The sequence below is a fragment of the Vulpes lagopus genome, chromosome 2 (genome assembly GCF_018345385.1).
Source record: "Vulpes lagopus strain Blue_001 chromosome 2, ASM1834538v1, whole genome shotgun sequence".
Lineage (NCBI taxonomy): Eukaryota > Metazoa > Chordata > Mammalia > Carnivora > Canidae > Vulpes > Vulpes lagopus.
Window position 1 is genome coordinate 114,199,116 of NC_054825.1, and position 22,897 is coordinate 114,222,012.

The 22,897-nt window shown below is 37.9% G+C and overlaps 1 protein-coding gene across 3 annotated transcripts; it reads left to right on the plus strand.

Moving 5' to 3' along the window:
- Positions 1–186: 186 nt before the first annotated feature.
- Positions 187–22,728, plus strand: RWDD1 (RWD domain containing 1). 3 transcript variants are annotated; one of them, XM_041744650.1, is made up of 9 exons: positions 187–452; positions 1,812–1,879; positions 7,199–7,298; positions 8,171–8,236; positions 13,105–13,235; positions 15,864–16,007; positions 16,403–16,535; positions 17,277–17,339; positions 19,918–22,728. In XM_041744650.1, the coding sequence occupies exons 1-9, from the start codon at positions 380–382 to the stop codon at positions 20,037–20,039; spliced, it is 900 nt and encodes a 299-aa protein (XP_041600584.1). In that variant the 5' UTR covers positions 187–379; the 3' UTR covers positions 20,040–22,728. The 3 variants fall into 3 exon arrangements, with proteins under 3 accessions (XP_041600584.1, XP_041600585.1, XP_041600586.1); XM_041744651.1 differs by lacking the exons at positions 1,812–1,879; positions 7,199–7,298 and having other exon boundaries at positions 217–452; XM_041744652.1 differs by lacking the exons at positions 187–452; positions 7,199–7,298; positions 13,105–13,235 and adding an exon at positions 2,977–3,090.
- The last annotated feature ends 169 nt before the right edge of the window (positions 22,729–22,897 follow it).

Sequence of the window (22,897 nt, forward strand, 5' to 3'; positions counted from 1 at the left end):
CCCCGAGAAGCCCGGGAACCGGCCGCCGTTGTCCGGAGCGGACGCCGCGCCGAGGGCCGTCCGCGCCTCAGCGAATCCCAAGCGGCGGCGGCGGCGGCGCGGGCGGGGGGCGGGGGCGGGGGCGGGGGAGCGGGGCAGCGGCTCCGCGCTCGGCTGGCCAGGCCTCACGAGTCGAACGCGGAACTAGCGAGCAGGCGTAGGCCCGCGCGGGGCTGCTGCTCGGCAGGCCCGGCCTGGCCTTGGGCCCCGGGCCTCGCAGCCGGGGAGTCTGCGCCTGCGCGGGCCCGGCCGCTGCCCGCTCTCCCGGCGCGGCGGCGGTCCCAGCTGCAGCGCGCCGCCTGGGTGGCTGGGCGGCCCATGGGCAGCAGCGAGGGCCACGATGACAGATTACGGCGAGGAGCAGCGCAACGAGCTGGAGGCCCTGGAGTCCATCTACCCCGACTCCTTCACAGGTGACTTGCGCAGCTGCGGGCCCCGAGCGGCCCGGGGGCGGCGTGGGACGGGCCGGAGCCCTCGGCCTCCCGGGCGAGGATGGAGGATGGAGGACGGCGACGGCGAGGCCGCGTGGCCACCTCGCCCGCCGCCCTCTCTTCACCTTCTTCTCCCGACGTGTTCAGACCCTTAGGAGTAACTCCAGCGCTTAGCGCCCGAACCCTGGAGAGCCCGGGACGGGCTGGCGAGGCCCCTTGGAGAGCGTCAGGCCTGGAATCGGAGTGTTGGGTGCACGTTGGGCTCTGGGTAACTTACAGCGAACCCGAGCTTTGGGGAAAACACACGGAAACAGATGCTCTTAAGTGGGAGCAGCTTTTCCGGAGCTGCAAGAGGCGTCGGTTTTCCCCCCCTTTGGTCGGGGGTAGAAGCTGTTTTTCCTATGCTGGTGTTTTAAAGTTGATGGGATTCAGAGTGCTGTTGTCGAAAGTCGCCCAGAATCAGTTTTTTTGGTTTTTTTTTTATTTTTTATTTTTTATTTATTTTTTTTGGGGGGGGGGGTGTCCCTGAGATCTGTCGCTTTTCTTTGTCTTTATATTCCCTGCGAATGCCCAGGGAATGATGCGGCACACATTCCGGTCCCTCCGCAGATTCACAGGTCGTTAGGGAGGGGTAGTAGAGTAGACGTCGTCTGGCCTGGACGCGTCTGGCTTCCAGCAAGGTCATGGAGGCGCAGGGGAGGTAAGTGGCTCGCTTGGGGTCCGGCCAGCACGTTGGCGGCGGAACCGGCGGAACCGGCGGAACCGCTTGGGGCTTGGACCCCCTTTCCTGTTCCTTCCCTTTGCGGACACGTGGAACGTGGGATCTAGCTCCAGCCGGGCTGAGGGGGAGCAGACGATTCCTTGGTAGGTTGGGCCAATGTAAAAAAAAAAAAAAAAAAAAAAATCATTGAGAAGCTCATTAGACGGGTGTCCAAGGCAGAGGATTTTTCTGTATTAAGCCGCGCTCCAGATGGGTCTTGAAAGTGCCGCATGATAACCACCGTAGCCCTACGGCTTTTCCCCTGTTACACTCCCTCCCTCCGTGCCTGCGAAGTGATCGAATTGAAGCCAAGATGAGGGAGTAGAACCTATAGGTTTGTGGGATTGACAGCCCCCATCCCTTCCTTTGACTGTCGTCCGTCCCTGACGGTCAGAATTCAGAATGTAAGGTATGTTCCACTCCCATCCCTCTCCCTTTTCCTTGTTCAGCCTAGTTTTCTTAGCTCCACTTTTTGACCACTGCTTGCAACGGTAGCAAATTTTGTTCTGCTTTGCCAACAGGCAGATGTCTCTCAGCTACCCCTGTATAGCTCCAGTCCTGTTCATGTTCTCTCTCACCAGCAGTACAGCTGTGCTGTGAGGATGTTAAGGGGATGAGTGAAGAGGGGTTTGAGAGTGTCATTAACTGGGTGAGTGTGTATGGAGTCTGGCTCCCTTCTCTCTCCTTGCTTATATGTCAATGTCTAAATAAAATAGAACATAGGGTCCGTTGTCGGATATATTCTTAATCGTGACGTTTGGTCATTTCTAGTACATTGGCAATGTAATTGGCACCGTGTAGGTAGAGTTAAGAAGGCATAAGGTACACTGTTCTTTTCTATGGACATAAAGTATCCCTCATTAAGTACTGTGCATATAAGCGTTTTAAAAAGTGATACATTTTTAACCCTAAACCAGGATTCTTTCAAATTGTACTAAGCTCTGATACAGTTCAGTATGTGAAATTCTTGTCAGGCGCAAAAGTGCTTGAGGATTTTGAGCTGGGGTAAATAAAAAAAACAATTTATGAATCTTGGATGCATTCAAGTGTTCTGCAGTATCAGCTGAGTCCATCCGTCTCTAATTCCTGCCACCATTCCTATAAACTTTGCAATAAATAAAGTAAAATAAGATGTCTCAATTTATAGTGTTTTTGCATGTGTTTATTTATTTATTTATTTTTTAAGGGACTTTGCCTTACTCATGATCGAGTTGTTTATGAAACCTCTCAGGGAAAAGGCAGAGGAGTTTGGGATAAAACCCTTCCATGTTTGATCTTTTGAAATCATGAGGATTTGCAAGGTTTACTGTTTTATAGCCTTCTTTTCTGTTGATGATTTCTTACCTTCCTGTTTTCATACCAGGTTAAAGGAGAGAGCTTGCTTGTGTCAGTTTGCCAAGGAACACTAATTGGCAGTTTTCTAATTTCATTTTGAATCCCATTTAATATTAGATTTGGTAAATGCTCAATGCTGTTGATGAAGGAAGTAGATATACTTTTTTTTTTTTTTTTTTAATGAAAGCTTGGTGCTTGCCAGAGAAGCCTTCTTTGTTAAGCACATCATGGCCCCCCTTGTGGATGCTTAAGAGGCAGCATCTAGCTAGCCCATAGTTCTAGCCACATAGACCTAGCCTAACCTCAGAGTTGATTGCTTGACTATTTGCAAAGAACTTTTGGTCCAGTGTTGAATTTGTTGTGAATTTTGACAAATCATAATGCAGTTTCTTCTTTTTGCCTGTTCTGTAGCTTGATTGCACATTGATCCAATCCTCCTAACAACTAGTCTTCCAAAATATAAATGGACTCTCCTGATTCCACATTCTCCTTCAGTAGTGCTTCACTTGACAAGGCCCTGCTAAGGTAGTAGAATTTGGTTATTTCCATTTCTGTATCAAAATCTCTGGCTATGGGGAATTTTGTTGAAACAAATTGGTTAGCTTCAGGCTAACCAAAAGTCAAGTTCCCTTAATTCTGTTTGGTCTTACAAAGAGGGGTACGTGATTCGGTATTTGCTTGTGTCAGTACCTCTAAGTAGTATCCATGAGCATGTAATAGTTATAACTGCATCTTAGAGATGGGGCACAGGTCATCTTTCAAAAGCAGTTTTTCTAAGACAGTCCCTGAGAACTACAGGGACTTATTTTAATATGGGCTATCTGGTTCTTTGTGAAAACCCTGATGTCATTCGTGTGTCCCTTTAGTGTACCTTTCAGCTATTACCTCCATTATGTCTGTCCTTAATTCTGTCCAGTTTACCATCGTCTGCGCCCGTATCCCTCAACACTTCTCCTGCTCCTCCACTGGTTCCTTCCACTATGCCCAATAACCGTATTCTTTTTCTCAAAAATATTTTGATCCACTTACAGTGGCAGAAATCTGGTATCTTTAGTGAAGGCTAATTTTATTCTAACTCACAGTAATGCATTGGAATGGGATTATTCCTTCGTCAGAGTGCTGATGAATCATTCATCGTTTCAAGTCCAATTAAGTAACTTTCTCATCCTTGTGTTAGTTTACTCCAAGCTTTGGAATATTCTTTCTTTTTTCTTTTCTTTTTCTTTCTTTTCCTTCCTTTTCTTCTCTTTTCTTTCTTTGGATTAGGTCCAGCTGTGACAGAAAACCCCAAAAAGGAGTGGTTTCAAAAAGGTAAAAGTTTAGGGGAAATGAGTGGCTCAGTTGGTTAAGGTGTCTGACTCTTGATTTTGGCTCAGGTCATGGTCTCAGGATCATGGGATCCAGCCCTAAGTTGGGCTCCGCACTTAACGCAGTGTCTGCTTAAAATTCTTTCTCCCTCTCCCTCTGCCCCCGCCCCGCCCCTCACACTCTCTCTCTGAATAAATTTAAAAAGGTAAAAGTTTATTGCTTTTGCACATAAAAGATAGTTGTGTAGCTTTAGTCCAAGAATTCCTCAGGTACCCAGGCTACTGCTTAGTTCCTTGTTATTCCTTAGATGTAGTGTCTACCTCATGGTGAAGATGGTAGCATTCCTTTCCAGGCAGTAGAGTAGATAAAGGAATGGGGGAGTGAGGGGAACAGAGAAAAATCCAAAGACAGCAGTTTCTTAAGTAAATTTCCTGGAAACTGTCAAAGGACTTCCTTGTTTCCATCTCATTAGCTGGAACTTAGGTGAGACCTAACTGGAAAGGAGGCTGGGAAATGTAGTCTTCATTCTGGGTGGTTAATATGCTCAGTTAGAAGTGGTATAGTAACTAGAAGAGAGGGGGAGTAAATAGTAGGGGATATTAGCAGTGTTCTCCAGTGTCCTTTTTTGTTATCGTTGTTCCTGGCTCACATTTTTTTCTCTGTAATGGCAGCTTGGTATAGTGGATATGAGCTCTATGTCTTTGGACAAGTCATAACCTCTCCAAGCTTCAGTTTCCATTTGTGTTTAATGGGAAGTAATGTAAGTGCAAATACTTTGTAACTGTTAAGTATAAGATACTCTCTACTTGAAATTTACCATCTTAGTTGCTGATTCTTCCAATATGGCTTCACAATCCCTTGTCTTCATCAATGAACAGTTTTTATTTCCATTTCCTTCAACTGTGTGGGGGCATGACCATACCTTATAAATGCCATCTTTAGAATTTTGGCCTCTGAAAGTCCTCTTTCTGTCCATAAACTTTGTAGCCCCACAGTTCTTCATTCCAGTTTTTTTTACTGAACATGCCTCTCCTCTTGATTTCTCATGGATTAAGAGTTTATCGACTTCTTTCTCGTCTATCTTGCCTCCCTATTCTGTATGTCTCCCAAGGTCAGGCAATTCCGTGATGTTCATGCTAGCATCCCAAGTCCTCATTTACCAAATATTTATTATATGCATTGTTAGAATCTCAGTCTGTTGGGAAAAGACGTCAGATAAGTAATTTACAACATAGTGTGACAATTCTTTCATAGAAGAACATATAGGAGCACAGGAAAAGGGGAGAGTCTTGATTGTTTTGGAGAACTCTAAGGGGTGATGGGGGAAGGGGAACAGCATGTGCAGAAGCAGGACTCTGCAATAGCAAAATATATTTAAAAGGAAAGTGGCTTGATATTCCTAAAACATAAAGTGAGTACTGGGGTCATGAAAAATGAGGCACGACAAATGAACAGGGGCAGGATTACAGAAGGCCTTGTTAGGGATTTAGATCTGATCTTGCAGGCTAGTGGTTCATTGCTCATTTTCCCCTGATAGAGCTCCACAGACCCATATAGTACACATTGTAGACAGCGCTGCCCTATCAGACCTGGATCTCAATAGTTGGGGTGCCTTCACAAATAAAATAGGCTGCTTTTGAGTATGTCTTGACCTCATGGCTACTGCTTTTCTTTTTCTCTCTGGCCCTTTTTCCTCTTTTGTTTTCTAAATTTAGGATTCCTTACAAAGCCAAGCCGGTGTTGGTCCTATTTCTCTGTTTTCTCTCTCGTGATCTCATTTAGTCTGATAGCTTTAGCTATCACTTCTGTGTGTGTGACTCCAAATTAAATTCAAGCCCAACTCTCTTTAGCTCCATTTGCCGGTTTCTGATTGCATATTGCATACTCAGTGTCTCCAACAGAAAGTTCCTTGTGTCTTTTAAATGTATCATCTCTGATTTTTCTTTTGTATTTTTTGTTTTTATTAGTGGCATTAACCATCCTCTGCCTGCACATTTGGAATGTAGAATCCTCCCTGTTCCCTTGCTATCCCCATGGCTCCTAACCTAGTTCAGAACCTCATTAATCTTGCTGGGATGATTTTAATAGCTATCTACGATCATCGTACCTCTAGTCTTGTTTCCCCTCTTCCAACTTCTGCTCTGTTGCTAGCCTTGTCTTCCTACGTTTAGAAATACAATTCTGCCCATACTGCTGTGGCAAAAAAAACTATCATTGTCCACAACTAAACTTTTTTCAACTATTTGTCTTCACTCACATATGCATCCACAAAATGGAATAATTTCTTCTTTCCTATATATTCCTTAAACATTCCCACCATTATGCCCTTGCTACTGTGTTTCTGTTCCCTACATTTCTTTTCTCCATCTTTATTTCTCAATATGCCTTAATTCATAGCCTAGCTCAAATGACTTCTCCAGCTGGAAAAAAACATTTTCTTTTCACATGAAACTCAATATAGTCTATTCAGTTCTTCTAGTTACTAGCTGAATAACCTTGTGCAGATTATTTAAAAGCTTTTTTTTATCTCAGTTTCCACACTATGAAATTGGGATAATAGGATAATAGTATATTTAATTGGTTCTAAGACATTTCTGTGTTTTAACATCTCTGAAATATGAATTTGTCTTATAATCGATTATGTATTAAAGTTTAACTGGCAGATTCTTTTTTTCTTAGTTCATAAAGTAGGGTGTATCTCATATACTTGACAGTCTTTTAAATTTGGTGAAATATGGTAACAGTATAAAATTGTGGTCTTGGTGTAAGAATAAAGGATCTTTGTGTAAATGCATAGTACAACATAGGCACAAAGTAGTGCTCAGTAGACGTTAGCTGTTGTTATTAGGTATAGCAACCCTTAAAGTACAGCCTCATGGAATCCTAAAAGTGGTAATAAGATGGGTTGAACCCTTATTTTTATAGTCGCTGTGTTTACATCTTATGACACATAAATGCTAAAGTTGGTCATGGAAAGAAATAAAAATAAAATGCCTCAAATATATTTTATACACATTTGTCAAAAAAAAGGTAGAGTCATATTATAAAAGCTTTATGAGAATTATCTTTCAGGGACTTTTTTTAGCGTCGGCTGGACTATCTGAGGCCTATTAAAATATGAGTCTAGTGAGTTTTATCTTCTTGACAAATACTTTGACAGTAATCATAGATGTTCATCATGCTTTGAGTACTTTCAAACTTCAATTAAAATGAAGTCATATGTCTTGAAAATCTTATTGATAATGAATATTTATGAAGGCTTAAGAAGTTTTTGAGTAGTTTCCTTGGTGACTTCTTCAGAGATGTCCTTGCCCTTTCATTTCAGAAAGAGGTTGCTGAGCTGCTGCCAACCTTGACAGGGGCCAGTGCTTCCCAGGGCTGGAGTGAGGCACAGGCTTTTCTCAGGGGCTCAGCAGCAATCACAGGTGGCCTGAATTTTTTTTGTTTACTATTCTAATTGGTTCTGGATTTAAGTTTAATTTGTTTTTGTTTTTCTACTTCCGTTCTATTGTTTTAACTCTTGTCATTTTTCCAGAAATTATTGAATTTCTAGATACAGCCAGGCACTGATACAGAAGTTCTCATAGTTTTTATGGTATTCTTGTGGGGAAAGAAATATAAACATATATACTATCAGATAGGCATTAGGCTGTAAAGTGGTATATAAAGCTTTCTTATTTATGTAAATGTTGATTTGCATATCCTGACTTGCTTAACAAATTGTAAGCAATTTGGTATTTGGATTCATGGCTGTTTTTGTAATTCCGTGAAAGATGGTAGAGACTCAGTAATTGGTGAAAGAATAAAGTTTGGTTCTAGGGATGATGTGGGAGAAAGAAATAGTTAGAAGACACAAACTCTAACAAATTAATATTTACTGTTTGTCATAGAGGTTCTGAATTATACCTTAGGAAATATATGTTTAAAAATTAGTGATAATACTGAATATCAACAGATAGTTTCTGATGAAACATCAAACTTTTTTTTGCCATTCTGCCATTACTTTTTAGAATGTAGTTTTCCACGTATAGATGGAAATTTTGAATTGATTTGATAAAACTCTCAAAAATGTATCTGCTATAGGTATTTTTTCCAAATTAAAGATAATCCTAGGTTTAAATAGAAAATTGATGAGTGTTTTATCATTTGAATATTCTGTTCAGTCTGTATTTTTGGAAGTGAAAATACAGACTAGGGATCAGTTTCCAGGACTGAGTAGTGATATTTTGCTAATAAGAAAAGCATTTGCCTTAGGAAGCATCTTAATAACTTAATCTCTGTGTATATTTTCTTGCAGTATTATCAGAAAATCCACCCAGTTTCACCATTACTGTGACATCTGAGGCTGGAGAAAATGATGAAAGTAAGTCCAGTAAAAAATACTTGTGGTTCTCCTAAGTTGCTCTCAGCAATGATACTCATTCTGCAGCCATTATGCTGGGGAGTGAAGATGTGGAGGTGCTAAATTAGGTGCTGTCAGGAACCTAGTATGAATGTTGCATGTCTCTAATTAGCATTTACTATGTAAACATGACTTAGAAACAGAGAGAAGGTCAATGCGATATATTCTGACACAATGACTTAATTTTAAAAAGTGAAAAAGAAACATTAACAATATAACAGATGGAGAAAAGGTAGAAGATTATTGTCTGGAACCAGACTTTGAATGTATGCATATTTCAGTGACTATGTTTTATTCCACTACTCCAGGATTGTTTTTCCTCTCTGGGCATTTAGATTGCTTATTGGACATTTGCTGTTACAAGTTAAGTTAGATAGGGACACCTGGGTAGCTCAGCAGTTGAGTGTCTGCCTTCAGTTCAGGGCAGGATCCCAGAATCTGGGGATCAAGTCCTACATCAGGCTCCCTGCAGGGAGCCTGCTTCTCCCTCTGCCTGTGTCTTTCTGCCTCTCTCTCTGTGCCTCTCATGAATAAATAAAATCTTAAAAAAAAAAAGAAAGAAAAAAGAAAAAAACAAAATAAGCCGGATAAATATCTCTCTTTATGGTTTTTCTCTCTTTCTTTAGGATGGATATTATACTGTTGTTTAAATACACACACACACAAATAAAACCAGATAAAAGCCACTATTATACAACTATAGAACTAAGACAAATATACTGACAGAAATAAAGCAGTTATAAAACCAATAATTTAAAATTAAATAGATTAATTTAAATGTGGCAGATGGGGGAGGATCTGAAGTTCATTTCCACTATTAGTCTAGTTCAGTTAATTTTGGAATTTGATAAAAGCGTTACATAAGGTGGTGTTAACCCCAAGGATTTTTTTTTTTTTTTAATGTTAAGCTAGTCAGTTAAAATTCTGCCATGAGCAATCAGTAATAGCAATTTTAGTGGCATCACTTGATAACCAAATCTGTTTTATACAATTAAAAATGAGATTAGCACAGAGATATTACTAAAATCTGAATTAAAAAGATGTCGGACACAGTCATATGCTTATATATGTATGTATATATGCAGGTTTTATACACAGAATCTCAAATACAACATGAGTATCCTTTTATACTTTGAAATGTAAATAAATGTATAGAAGATACTTTAAAATATCCTTTAAAAAATACTTTTATGATACTTTAAATATCCCGAAATGGCAACAGTGATCTCTTCATGATTGTGGGATTATTGTTGATTTTATTTTCCCCTTAATGTATTTCTAAATTTTCTATAATGAATATCTATTACATCAAATAGTAAAATCACTAAACATATTTAAAAAATCTTATTCTATATTACTCAGCAATTAGAAACGACAAATACCCACCATTTGCTTCAACGTGGATGGAACTGGAGGGTATTATGCTGAGTGAAATAAGTCAATCGGAGAAGGACAAACAGTGTATGTTCTCATTCATTTGGGGAATATGAATAATAGTGAAAGGGAATATAAAGGAAGGGAAAAGAAATGTTGGGAAATATCAGGAAGGGAGACAGAACATAAAGACTCCTAACTCGGGGAAACGAACTAGGGGTGGTGGAAGGGGAGGAGGGCGGGTGTTGGAGGGGAATGGGTGACGGGCACTGAGGTGGACACTTGACGGGATGAGCACTGGGTGTTTTTCTGTATGTTGGTAAATTAAACACCAATAAAAGTTAATTAAAAAAAAAATAAAATAAAATAAAAAAATAAAAAATCTTATTCTAGCAGTAAAAAAAGAAAGAAAATGCCATAAGATACTATGTATCCTTACTGGCCTAACAGTCTTTTTTTTTTTTTTAATTATTTTTTATTATTTATTTAAAATTTTACTTAGTTAACATACAGTGCAGTGTTGGTTTTAGGAGTAGAGTTCAGTGATTCATCACTTATATACAACACCCAGTGCTCATCATAACAAGTGCCTTCTTTAATACCCATTACTCACCTAGCCCACCTCCCCATCCACCTTCCTCCATTAACCCTCAGTTATTTATAGTTAAGAATTTCTTATGGCTTATTTTCTTCTCCTACCCCCCTTCCCATATGTTGATCTCTTTTCTTTCTTAAATTCCACATGTGAGATCATAATGGTATTTGTCTTTTCTCTGATTTATTTCACTTAGCATAATATACCCTATCTAGCTCTATCCACATCATTGTGAATGGCAAGATTCCATTTTTTTTTTTATGGCTGAGTAATATTCCATTGTTGTATATATACCACATCTTTATCTATTCATCAATCAGTGGATATTTTGGCTCTCGCCATGGTGTGGCTATTGTTGATAATGCTGCTATAAACATCAGGGTTCATGTACCCCTTCAAATCTGTATTTTTGTATCTTTTGGGTAAACAGTGAAATTGCTGGATCATAGAGTAGTTCTATTTTTTCTTTTCTTTTCTTTTCTTTTAAGATTTATTAATTTATTTTAGAGCAAGAGCAGGTGTCTGTGTGAGCCGGGGGTGGGGGCAAAGGGAGAAGAGAGAGAGAATTCCAAGCAGACTCTGAGCTGAGTGCAGAGCCCAACTTGGGACTCTATCCCATGATTCATGAGATCTTGACCTGAGCCCAAACCAAGAGTCGAATCTTATCTATCTGAGCCACCCAGGCACCCCTATTTTTGTTTTTGAGAAACCTCTAAACTGTTCTCCAGAATGACTGCACCAATTTGCATTCCCACCAACAGTGCAAGAGTGTCTCCTTTCTCTGCATCCTCACCAACATCTGTTGTTTCTCATGTTGTTAATTTTAGCGATTCTGACCGGTGTGAGGTGGTATCTCATTGTGGTTTTGATGTGAATTTCCCTGATGATGAGTGATGTTTTGAGTGCCTTTTCATGTGTCTGTTAGCCATCTGGATATCATCTTTGGAGAAATGGCTGTTCATATGTTCTGCCCATTTCTTGACTGGAGTACTTGTTCTTTGAGTGTTGAGTTTGGTAAGTTTTTTTATAGATTTTGGATATTGGCCCTTTATCTGATAAGGCATTTGCAAATATCTTCTCCCATTCCGTAGGCTGCCTTTTAGTTTTGTTGATTGTTTTCTTCACTGGGTAGAGCTTTTTATATTGATGAAGTCCCAGTAGTTCATTTTTGGTTTTGTTTCCCTTGCCTCCAACAACATATCAAATAAGTTGCTATAGCCAAGGTCAGAGTTTGCTGCCTGTGTTCTCTAAGATTTTGATGGTTTCCTGTCTCATATTTAGATCTTTCATCTATTTTGAATTTATTTTTGTGTATGGTACAAGAAAGTGGTCCAGTTTCATTCTTCTGCATGTGGCTATTCAGTTTTCCCAGCACCATTTGTTGAAGAGACTATATTTTATCTTTTTTCTCCCACTGGATATTCTTTCCTACTCTGTCAAAGATTAGTTGACTATATAGTTGTGAGTCCATTTCTCGGTTTTCTATTCTGTTCCATTGATATATGTGTTCGTTTTTGTGCCAGTACCATACTGTCTTGATGACTGCATCTTTGTAATATAGCTTGAAGTCTGGATTCATGATACTTCCAGCTTTGGTTTTCTTTTTTCAACATTCCTTTGGCTATTTGAGTTCTTTTGTGGTTCCATACAAAATTTAGGATTGTTCTTAATAATTAAAATGTGAGTTACAAGAAAGTCGAAGTCTAAACAAAGGATCATTATGATTAGTAAGTTTTATTTTTTTAGTTTTATTTTTGTGTGTGTAAATAATAAGTTTTAACAGAAAATGTTTGACACTGCTGCTTAGTTACAAATTGCCTGGTGGCACTGAGAATTCACCAGGCTGGTCTGTAGAGAGATACCTTGCACTGATCTGCCTGTAAGGATCTCACTTCTTCTTCTTCTTTTTTTTTTTTTTTAAGATTTTATTTATTTATTCATAGAGACAGAGATAGGCAGAGACACAGGCAGAGGGAGAAGCAGGCATCATACAGAGAGCCTGATATGGGATTCGATCCAGGGTCTCCAGGATCACGTCCTGGGCTGCAGGTGGCGCTAAACCGCTGTGCCACCGGGGCTGCCCAGAATCTCACTTCTATACAAGTGTCAGATGTATGCATTGATACAGGCCAAAAGAGTGAGTGAGAATGTATAGATGAATCAGGTTTTTTGTTTTTTGTTTGTTTGTTTGTTTGTTTGTTTTTTTAGATTTTCGTAGAGGTGTTTCCTTGACCCAGTTAAATTTTTATTCAGTGAAAAAAGTTGACATTGGGACAAAAATTATCGTAAAATGAATCAGGTTTTAAGTTTCTCTGACAACCTCTGAAACCCTATTTCAAAACTGTGTCATCTAGCAATCCTTTAGCAGTACCCTATTGGAATTGTTCAGATAGAAATGTAGATTCCAGGGCTAATGCCAGATCTTCCTCACTGGGAACTGGGTCTGGTAGAGGCCTGAAAATAAGCCCAAGGTAGTAGTATTCTGCATATTATATTCAGTGCCCTTTGTTCATCTTAAGGAGGTTTTTAAAAAGAGTGGCTTCTATCCATGCTCTTTCTCAGACATGCAATATGATATGGTAAATTACTGATAAGTAAGACATGTATTTCATGCGTTCAAGGTGATTTTTGGTATTCCCATGATTTGTTTTCACTTCATCTTTGTGGTAGGTGTTATTTATCTTTAGTGGTTGTCTAAGTGGTTATCTCATAGTAACCTTGTTTTTCTTTGCAGGAATATCTGTTGTGTTACTTTTCATTGACACATTGTAAATTAATCACTGATCCAACAAAGATGTCGACCTCTTGATACTTTACATTTAAAGATAATTTGTATCAAATTTGTATCTTCTGTCTTTAGCTGTCCAGACTACCCTCAAGTTTACATACAGTGAAAAATACCCAGATGAAGCCCCTCTTTATGAAATATTCTCCCAGGAAAATCTAGAAGATAATGATGTCTCAGATATTTTAAAACTATTAGCGTTACAGGTAAGGAAATAACAAGTCTTTTAATGGCATTTTTTATTGGCCTTAAATATACATTAATTTCAAGAGTCAGAAAATGCTAGTAAATATGTATAACCAGTACATTGAACAGGGAGAATTCATGTTATCTCTCTCTTTAAACATATACATACAGATATAGATATTCACAAAGCATCTTTATTTTTGTTTCCCACTGTACATTTAAAATTTGAGTAAGAGAAGTTGTCTGTATATCCCTGTTCGAAACTCAGTCAGCCTCATGACTTTTAGTTAATAAAATGTCTGATAGGTACTTTAAATTTAAATACAGTTTTTATCTGCTTCTCAGAATGTCCAGCCCCGTATGCAGTTAAAAATTCTGACTTTTAAAAAAATTAAAACTTCCAACCCCTCTGACCTGTTGTAGTCTAGATTGCCTGCAATCTGGGGAGAGGACTGATACTTGTTTTGTTTCTTATTATTTTTCCTTCTCCTCAAGCTTACAAGCAGCAACCAGGATTTAGGATCCCTCTGAGAGCAGGGGTTGAATGGAAGAAAAAAATAGGTATTAGAAAGTTCTTGGCTAGTAGAAGAGCAAGCTAAGGGTCATGGAAGTGAGAGGGAGAGAAGAGGGCAATATTTCCTTCCAGAACTTCTAGTCATACTAAATTTCTTGAGCTTAGAATTTGAAGTTAGTGATATTATGTGATGGAACTAAACAAATTAATTCCTAAAGGATCTTCTGAACTATTTTGAAAATATGGTCTTGCTCCTGGTTTGGGAGCTGTTGAGGAGTTTTAAGCAAGATACTGACTGGATTAGTTATGTTTGTGTGCTAAGTGACCAGAGAAGTTGATTTTGGGGATGACAAGACCACAGATTTTAAGAAAGCCAGTTAGGGATTTCTTTTAATATTTGAAGTTGAAGATGATTGAGTCCTGGGTTAGGATAATAACAATGTTGACAGAACAGTAGGCAGATTGAAATGACATTTAAGAATAGATTAGAGGCAGTGATATAGCTTATGATGGGATGTGAGTGATCATGCTGGGTGGTTAGTGGTTTGGATCTCTGAGTTGGGGAACATAGAAATAGGTTTTGTAGAGAAGATGATGGTTTCAGTGTTGACATGCCTGTGAGACATTGTATTGCTGTCCACAATTTTATTATGGGTTCGGCACTCAGGAGAGAAGTTTGTGTAGTCAGATTTAGGATGGTTAGCATGGAGACACCACAGAGAAGCCCCAAGAAGAGAATCACAGGAGCCAGCTGGAAGTCTTGTATTCGGAGAGGGCCTAGGAGCTGAAATACCTGCTCAACTTCCGCTGAGGCCAGCTCTGTCAAAGGAGTGGTTGGAAATCTCTTCTCTTTCTAGAGTGAAGATTCTGGCTTGTATATTTGGGTATTTTTTTGTTTTTTTTGGTCTGTTTTCTTCAAACTGTATTTTGTTTCTATGGATAAGCAGGATATCTTGTATTACTTTATTCTGCTTTCAAGTAACCAACTTCCAAAATAGCTTCTGACTTACAGTTGACCCTTGAACAACACAGAGGTTGAGGGAACCTGACCTTCCACATAGTCGAAAATCTGTGTGTAACTTTTGACTCCCCAAAAACTACTGCTAACTGGCAGGAAGCTTTACCCATAACATAAACCATTGATAAACACATGTTTTATATGGTATATGTACTATATACTGTATTCTTAAAGTATGCTAGAGAAGTTGTTATTAAAAAGTCATAAGGAAGAGAAAATACATTTACAGTACTATACTGTATTTATTGAAAAAAAATAGATATAAGTGGACCTGTGCAGTGCCAACCTACATTGTTCAAGGATCAACTGTATATATCTCTTTCATGAGTTGGAGAGCTTTATTATATATTATATTATATTATATTATATTATATTATATTATTTTATTTTATTTTATTTTATTTTATTTTAAGCCATTTCAAATTAAAGAAAAAAAGGTAGGTAAAGATAAATCACAAAAATACCTACATTCTTTATTATTCTATATTAGGAGATCACTTTGGCCTCAAGATTCAGTTCATTGTCACAGCTCTTAAAATATCCCAAAAGATCTAAATCATGAAAATATGGTGGAGAACTTATGTTACTAGCTGCTGTAGGAAAAGGTTTTCTGAATTCTGATTATTAAACAGAATTTAGTAAGACAGGTACCTGTTTTAGGTTGGATGTAGCAAATCACATGTCTTTTAAAATTTATTATATAGTTATTCATATATATGTGCTTAATTCTTTTTTTCCCACTTTTTAAAAGATTTTATTTATTTGAGAGATAGAGTGAGTGAGCAAGCACAAGCAGGGGGGAGAGGGAGAGGGAGAATCAGACTCCTGACTGAGCAAGGAGCCTGACATAGGGCTCAGTCCCAAGACCCTGGGATCATGACCTAAGCCCGAGGCAGACACTTAATGGTCTGAATCACCCACATGCCCGTATGTGCTCAATTCTTAAATGATCATTTATCTAGATGTCTGAATTTATGGTGTAACTGAATTAGTAATTAGTAATCATATTATAAATGTATGGAATTTAGCAATTATCATGAAACAGTTTCATTGTTTTTTTTTTTAGTTTTCCTCAGAAGTATGTTTCTCACTACAACCTTTCTTTTGGTTACATAGGCGGAAGAAAACCTTGGTATGGTAATGATCTTTACTTTAGTGACAGCTGTGCAAGAAAAATTAAATGAAATAGTAGATCAAATAAAAACTAGAAGAGAAGAAGAAAAGAAACAAAAAGAGAAAGAGGCAGAAGAAGCTGAAAAGGTATATTATAAAGTTAAGTTTTTTCCTTATTCTTTATATCTGTTTTGTGGTTTTTGTTTTGGGGTTTGTTTTTTTTGTTTTGTTTTTTGTTTTTTGTTTTCAGTTTTTTGGTGGGTTTTTTTTGGTTTTGGTAATTTTTTGGCAATCGCAAAATAAACAAAAGTAAATTTTATTTAAGATTTGTTAAATAAAAAAAAAAGATTTGTTAAAATGTGAGAAGTATCTTACTGCATTGGTCACATAGCATGGATAATTATCAATAAAGACTAGTAAAGGTTAATAGAGCTCATGCAGGTAAGATCAAGAAATATGCATTATTTCTTTATAAATGATAATTTTATTATAAATTATAAGTGTCTCATTTATGTGATCACATGTCCTTTTTATTTCCTAAGCAATTATTTCATGGCACTCCTGTCACAATTGAGAATTTCTTAAGTTGGAAGGCCAAGTTTGATGCAGAACTCTTAGAAATTAAAAAGAAACGAATGAAAGAAGAAGAACAAGCAGGAAAAAATAAATTAAGTGGTATGACTCATCTCCCCCCCCCCCCCCCCCCCCGCCCCTCAGTCCAGCCTGTTCTATATTCTTACATTGCAAGAGGATCTCATTTGGACAGATTTCTATAGAAAAATAATGTACTTCGGTATCTAGGACAAAAAGAGAAAGCATTCTGTCTACATGATGATATTACTTCATACATAATTTTTTTTTAAGATTTTATTTATTTATTTATTCATGAGAGAGAGCGAGAGAGAGGCAGAGACACAGGCAGAGGGAGAAGCAGGCTCTATGCAGGGAGCCCAACGTGGGACTCGATCTCAGGTCTCCAGGATCACACCCCAGGCTGAAGGCGGCGCTAAACCACTGGGCCACCGGGGCTGCCCTTCATTCATAATTATAATTAATTTTTATGGCTTATCTCTGATCTAAATATTGCAGTGGAAAAATCTTGAGATATAGCTACCATGGCATTCAGAATCACAAGTGTAGGAAGTGGTAGAGTCAAATGCATTTGTTTTTCTAGGACTCTAAAGGCAGACTGGGTTTTCACTTGTTCATTTCAATGCAGATACCTATCTCGTGCTTCTTAGCTACTTACTGAATTGATAAATTTATTGAAATTCACAGAAAAATAGGTTTTCAGGCTTCTTTTCTTGAATTATACTTTTTAAAGGATTGTAGGGACAATGGAGGAAAACTGGAAAGGCGGGAAACAGGAACATATAGAAAAAATATGTTTGAATTAAACATATTTATTTCTTTTAGGGAAACAGCTATTTGAAACAGATCATAATCTTGACACATCTGATATCCAGTTTTTGGAAGATGGTAAGATAATACTAAGATTCCACATGTATATAATGCACTGTTTTTAATATTAAACTGTGAAAATCAGAGTGTAATGTAAAATTTTCCTTCCAAGGCTATAAACAGATACATTTTGAAGAATAAATTGTAATGTTTGATCATTTTAAACACTAACTATAGCGATGTATTTTTTAAAATTTTCTGATAATTTAAGCCACATCAAAGATGGCAGTAAACAGTTATGGTCACATTACTCTCTAGGAACTAGCAAACCAGGCCACTGTAACTTAGGTGACCTAGTTTACTTAAATTTCTAGTATCAGAAGTCATGGAACTTTATAGAGACCTCAAATCTGGAACTCTTCATGCCCTCTACCCAGAAATCTATGTTTCATACTAAGAAACATACTATGTTTCTTACTATCTGAAGCATCTAGTTCCTTATGCTTTCCTTTTCCTTTTTATCCTAAACTTTATCCTCTTTCAATCTTCTGTCCAGCAGAGAACGGTGTAGCCAGTCCCTGCCCTCATGGAGCTTATGGCCTATGTGTGTTCCTTTAACTGGGCTCCATACTCAGTCACACTTCTGATAGCACCCTAGAGTTCTGCACTTCATTAGCTTTCTTTGTGCTTATCTTGCCAGTTGGTGATCCTGAAGCATCTGGCCTTTCAGCCTTATTCCTGGACTGTCTCCTGGAAAAGGTTAAAACAGTGTTGTTATGGCCTCACTGCTAAATTACTTCTTAACTTGAGCTGCGCCCTTATTGACACTCAGCATTTTGTTTTACATCTCTTACCGCCTTCTTGCTCCAAGACATTTATTAGTCTCAAACAAACAACCACAAACAAACAAACCCAGCAAGGCTGTCCTCATGTATCCTCCTCTCACTTTATAGCTTGTTTTTCTCCTATTTAATTGAGAAATTCTCAACCAGAAAGCTGTATCTCATTCTCTCTTGCACTTTAGAAGTTTTCCTGACTTCACTCATCCTTGACTCCTTACCCTATCTAATGGATCAAATATCTCTTCATATCCAGTAACTCACCAAAAATTCTCCATTGATTCTGCTTCAGAAGTGTCTTTTCCAGATATTTTCAACTCTTTCCTCCTAACCAGAAGATTTTAACATTTTCCCTGGGTGTTTGTGGTGGCTTCTTATATTGTCTCCCTGCTTCAGTCTCTTCCTCTTTCTAGTGCCTTTAGTCACTGCCCCTGAGGTGGCATTTCTAAAATTCATGTTTAATCATGATATTTCTCAAAATCTTTTGATGGCTCTCTACTGGTTATTTTTTTTTTCTTTACTGGTTAGAGGAGAAAGTTAACCTACGCAGTCCTTCAATTTCGCCTTCATCTATGATATATCCAGATAGTTTTCCTAAAGAATCTTGTGTTCCAATTAGAAATATTCAAAGTCTTACTTAAAAACAAAAACAAAACCCAAAGTCTTATTTTTTCTTTCTTTCTTTCTTTCTTTCTTTCTTTCTTTCTTTCTTTTTCTTTCTTTCTTTCTTTCTTTCTTTCTTTCTTTCTTTCTTTCTTTCTATTTCTTTCTTTCTTTTAAGATTTTATTTATTTATTCATGACAGACACAGAGAGAGAGAGGCAGAGACACAGGCAGAGGGAGAAGCAGGCTCCATGCAGGGAACCTGACAAGGGACTCGATCCCGGGTCTCCAGGATCATGCCCTGGGCTGCTGAAGGTGGCGCTAAACCGCTGAGCCACCCGGGCTGCCCTTATTTTTTTCTTTCTGACATTTGCTATGATTGCTTAATCGTGACACCTTTTCTTCTTGGTGGATTAAAATTTAGCATAAAGGTATTTTAGATGTCATCTGTTTTGGGAAGTCTTTCCTGGCTCTTCCAGAATCAGTGAGTTATTCTTTAGCCTGGACTTAGGAAAGGTTAATTTTATTACTTAATTGCTTATAGGGGTAAAGCAAGACTCATTCTCATTGAATTGAATATCAGTGGGCTAAAGTCTGACAGGAAAGGAAGATGAACAATTTCTGGTGATTTAAGAGTACTATAATATCCTGCCTTTATGTACTTTAGATGCACTGAAGAGTAAAGATGTTTAATGCAAGGCTGAGGTGTTGCTTCTTAAAGGGCTCAGATATTTAGAATTTGAGAAGGGCATACCATTGGTTGTAAGGGGAACTATCTGAGAGTAAAGATCAAGTTATATCTATGAATTAAATAACAAGTGTGGTTGAGTTCTAGTGACGTACATATCTACCACTACTAGAAGTGATAAAACTCCTGGCTCAGGCCCCATGGTCAGTGATAATCAACTTTGCGTAACCATGGCATACCATTGTCTTCAACTTATAACATGCTACATAATAAATAATGCATTCTAGGAAAGCTTTTTTTATAACTGGATTTTTTTTTAAAAAACTGGAAGCCTGAAGTGTCTCTTAAAATGTATGTCTTTGCTGACTAATACAGATCATTGTTATTATGATTTGCAGTAGTAGTTTAGGATTTCCTCACTCGCACCTCACTTGTACATTTAGAAGTTTATATTTGGTGTTACCAGTGAGTTCTATCTTTTATTCCTAAATATTAGACTGAAGGCGAAATCTTTTGTCTTTTACAGCTGGAAACAATGTGGAGGTAGATGAATCCCTGTTCCAGGAAATGGATGACTTGGAGCTAGAGGATGATGAGGATGATCCAGACTATAATCCTGCTGACCCAGAGAGTGATCTGACTGACTAATGGACTATCCCCATCTACAGAGAGGTGTGACTGCCACAGCATCTGTGGCTGTGTGGAGGTGTTGATTTTCCTTTCTTTTTTTCTAAGAAAAAATAATTTTCAGGAGAATATTCTTCTGATAGCTTTCATCATTGAACTTAATAAACTGACCTTAAAGTTTCAAATATAAAATGTTCAATTCCTCTTATTGGTAGGAATAAGGTCTATTTGAGGATAGAATGCAGCTGTGTGCAGGTGTGGATTCATATATAAGGAATTGTAATAACTTGGGATTTCTGTGCTGAGGACAGTGGTGGTTTATGCTTCTGAGTACCATCATTAATATAAAATATTAGAAGACAGAAGTGAAGAGAACATTAAGCCTGCGGAATTCTAGCTTTTGGGCATGATAAATTTAAACCTTTACAAAACCAGAAAGCTAAATTATATTCAGGATTAAAGTGGACTTTAGTCTTATGTTAGTATTTGAATCAGCATCCTTTATGGAGTTATTAAAAGGTATGCATCCCTAGGCCCTCCTCAATTTAGGTTATTAAACACTGACCTTAATCTGAATTTTAAAACAGTGAGATCTCATGCCAGTGACACAGATTATTCCGTTACTTACTCCTTAGTAAGAATCCCTGTTCTATAGTTGTGAAATATATATATTGTGTTGTTCCAGTACTTTTCTAGTTTAAACAGTCTGAAAAGATCTGAATTCTTGAGGTTATACACTGTCTGCAAGAGAACACACATCTACATTAATACACATATGAGACCTTCTTTGTAATAATTTGGAATGGTTGACATGAGGATTTCAGGTAGGAAAGCCAGGCTTCATGCAAGTTATCCAGTCACTGTAGTTTTGGAGAATTGAATCTTAATCCTAACAGGAAATTACTGTGCTATTGCAAATCACTGCCTTCTTTCAAAAATGCCTATACTACATATCCACAAGCACAAGCAGTACCACGTGTTTATTTTTGGAGTTAGACCTATTGCTAAAATCAGATTATTTAAGACAAAAGTATCATTGAGGAGTATAATTCTTTTTCACTAGCTTTGGTTCCGACCAGTAAAAGGGCACAGCAGTAGTGTTCAGCATTTCTCTGCAGAGACAAGTCTAAAAGTTTCTTTTGTGTGAGAATTAGCTTTTTCTAAGGAGAGATCCTTTCTGAAGCTGATCAGTAGATGCATTAAGAACTTAAGAGCAGTTTAATTAAGGGTAAGATAAACAGTGATGAACAATGTAGCACCGAGGTCAATGAAGATTTGACCTTAAAGTGTCAAGAGTGAGACTACCTCCTCCTCACACATGATTTTTTTTAAAGTATTAGCTTTATATATTTTCTGTGGGTATTGAAATGGATTCTATCTTTGTCATTTCAGAATGTAGGCAGAACCTAATGTACAGAAATGAAGACAAAGAGTTAGTTCTAATGATACTCCCAAGTATTTTCATCTGGAATAAATATTAATGTTAATATTTCTTTTGTTTTCTGGGAATTAATGAAAGACTCTACTTCTCAGACTGGAGCACACATGATCCCAGGATGTGCAAAAAGCATGACTGGTGGTATGTGAAGCAATAATTGGCCATCTCAGATTACCAATTTTGCTCTTGGATTTGGGATAATTTTTGCTCTGGTTTCTCTACTTATGCTAAATTGTATAAAATATTATAAGATTAAAAACAAATATAAATATGTGTATTCTCTGCTGTATCCATATGACAATATCTGGCACTGAATAGGCATCTAATATTTGTTGAACGAGTGAATTATGGAATAGAATGCAAAATTGTCATGCATTTTGAAGGTAAAACCTTGACAGAAGAAATGTTCTATTTGCCACCTGCAGCTTTGAAGAATGCTTCTGGATTCTGCATTAACTTCAAACACATCTAAAAGGCTACATGAACATTTCCTAGTTGAGATAACATCAGGAAGAGTATGAATAACAGGTCTTGTGGGTGTAAAGGATGAGTTCATTGTACTGTCACAAGTTCCAAAGGTATATGTGCCAAGAAGCAAAGAGACGTATTCCTGGATTCCAGGAGAAAGGAGATTGTGGGTTTTCAATATTTATGTGCTAGCTCACTGTTTGTATTAGAACACAAAGTAGGTAACTGCCTCAAGTAGCTCATAGTGTTTGTCCTTCAGAGATCATACGTGTCAGGCAGCAAAGGTTGCCATTGTATGATTATACATTAAAATGGGTCACAACTTCGGAACTGTAGGGAGTAATTTTAGAGACCGTGGAGATCTAACGTGATAAGGAAAGTCTTTGACAAGTGATACATGGAGTAGGAGCCCATAGGAATGACATTAGTTTGCTGCCTTAGGCCCTATGTCAGAGTAAGAGATGCAGAATGCTGCCAAAAGGTTTATTATGAAGTTTATAGCCTTCTGTTTCATGTCAACTTTTTTGGGCAAAGGACTTGGAAAGAAAAGGGATGAGATAGGTTGGGAATGCACATTTTAGTGCACTTTCCATTAATAAGAAATGGAAATATGCTAGAAAAGTTTCAAGGATATTGTAAGGGATATCAAATCAAAATTTAAATAACGGCTGTGCAGAACCATTTTGGCCTCTGAGGTAAAAGGAATCAATAGTAATTACCTAAAATTTACTTATTTTATTTATTTTGGATTTTACATTAATCTTTATTTTTTAAAATACTGCATTAAAATATTATTTATCTTAATAACTGAGTTTTTGGTTCCTCTTTAAATTTTACACCTAAGATCAGTGCCTCACTTGCCTTGCCATAGTCCATGATAGCTCCAAAAAGCTTTCAGGGTTCCCTGACCTCCATCCTAAGATTATTAACGAGAAAGGCCTGGAGGTAGAACCATGTGGAGTTTTAGGTAACT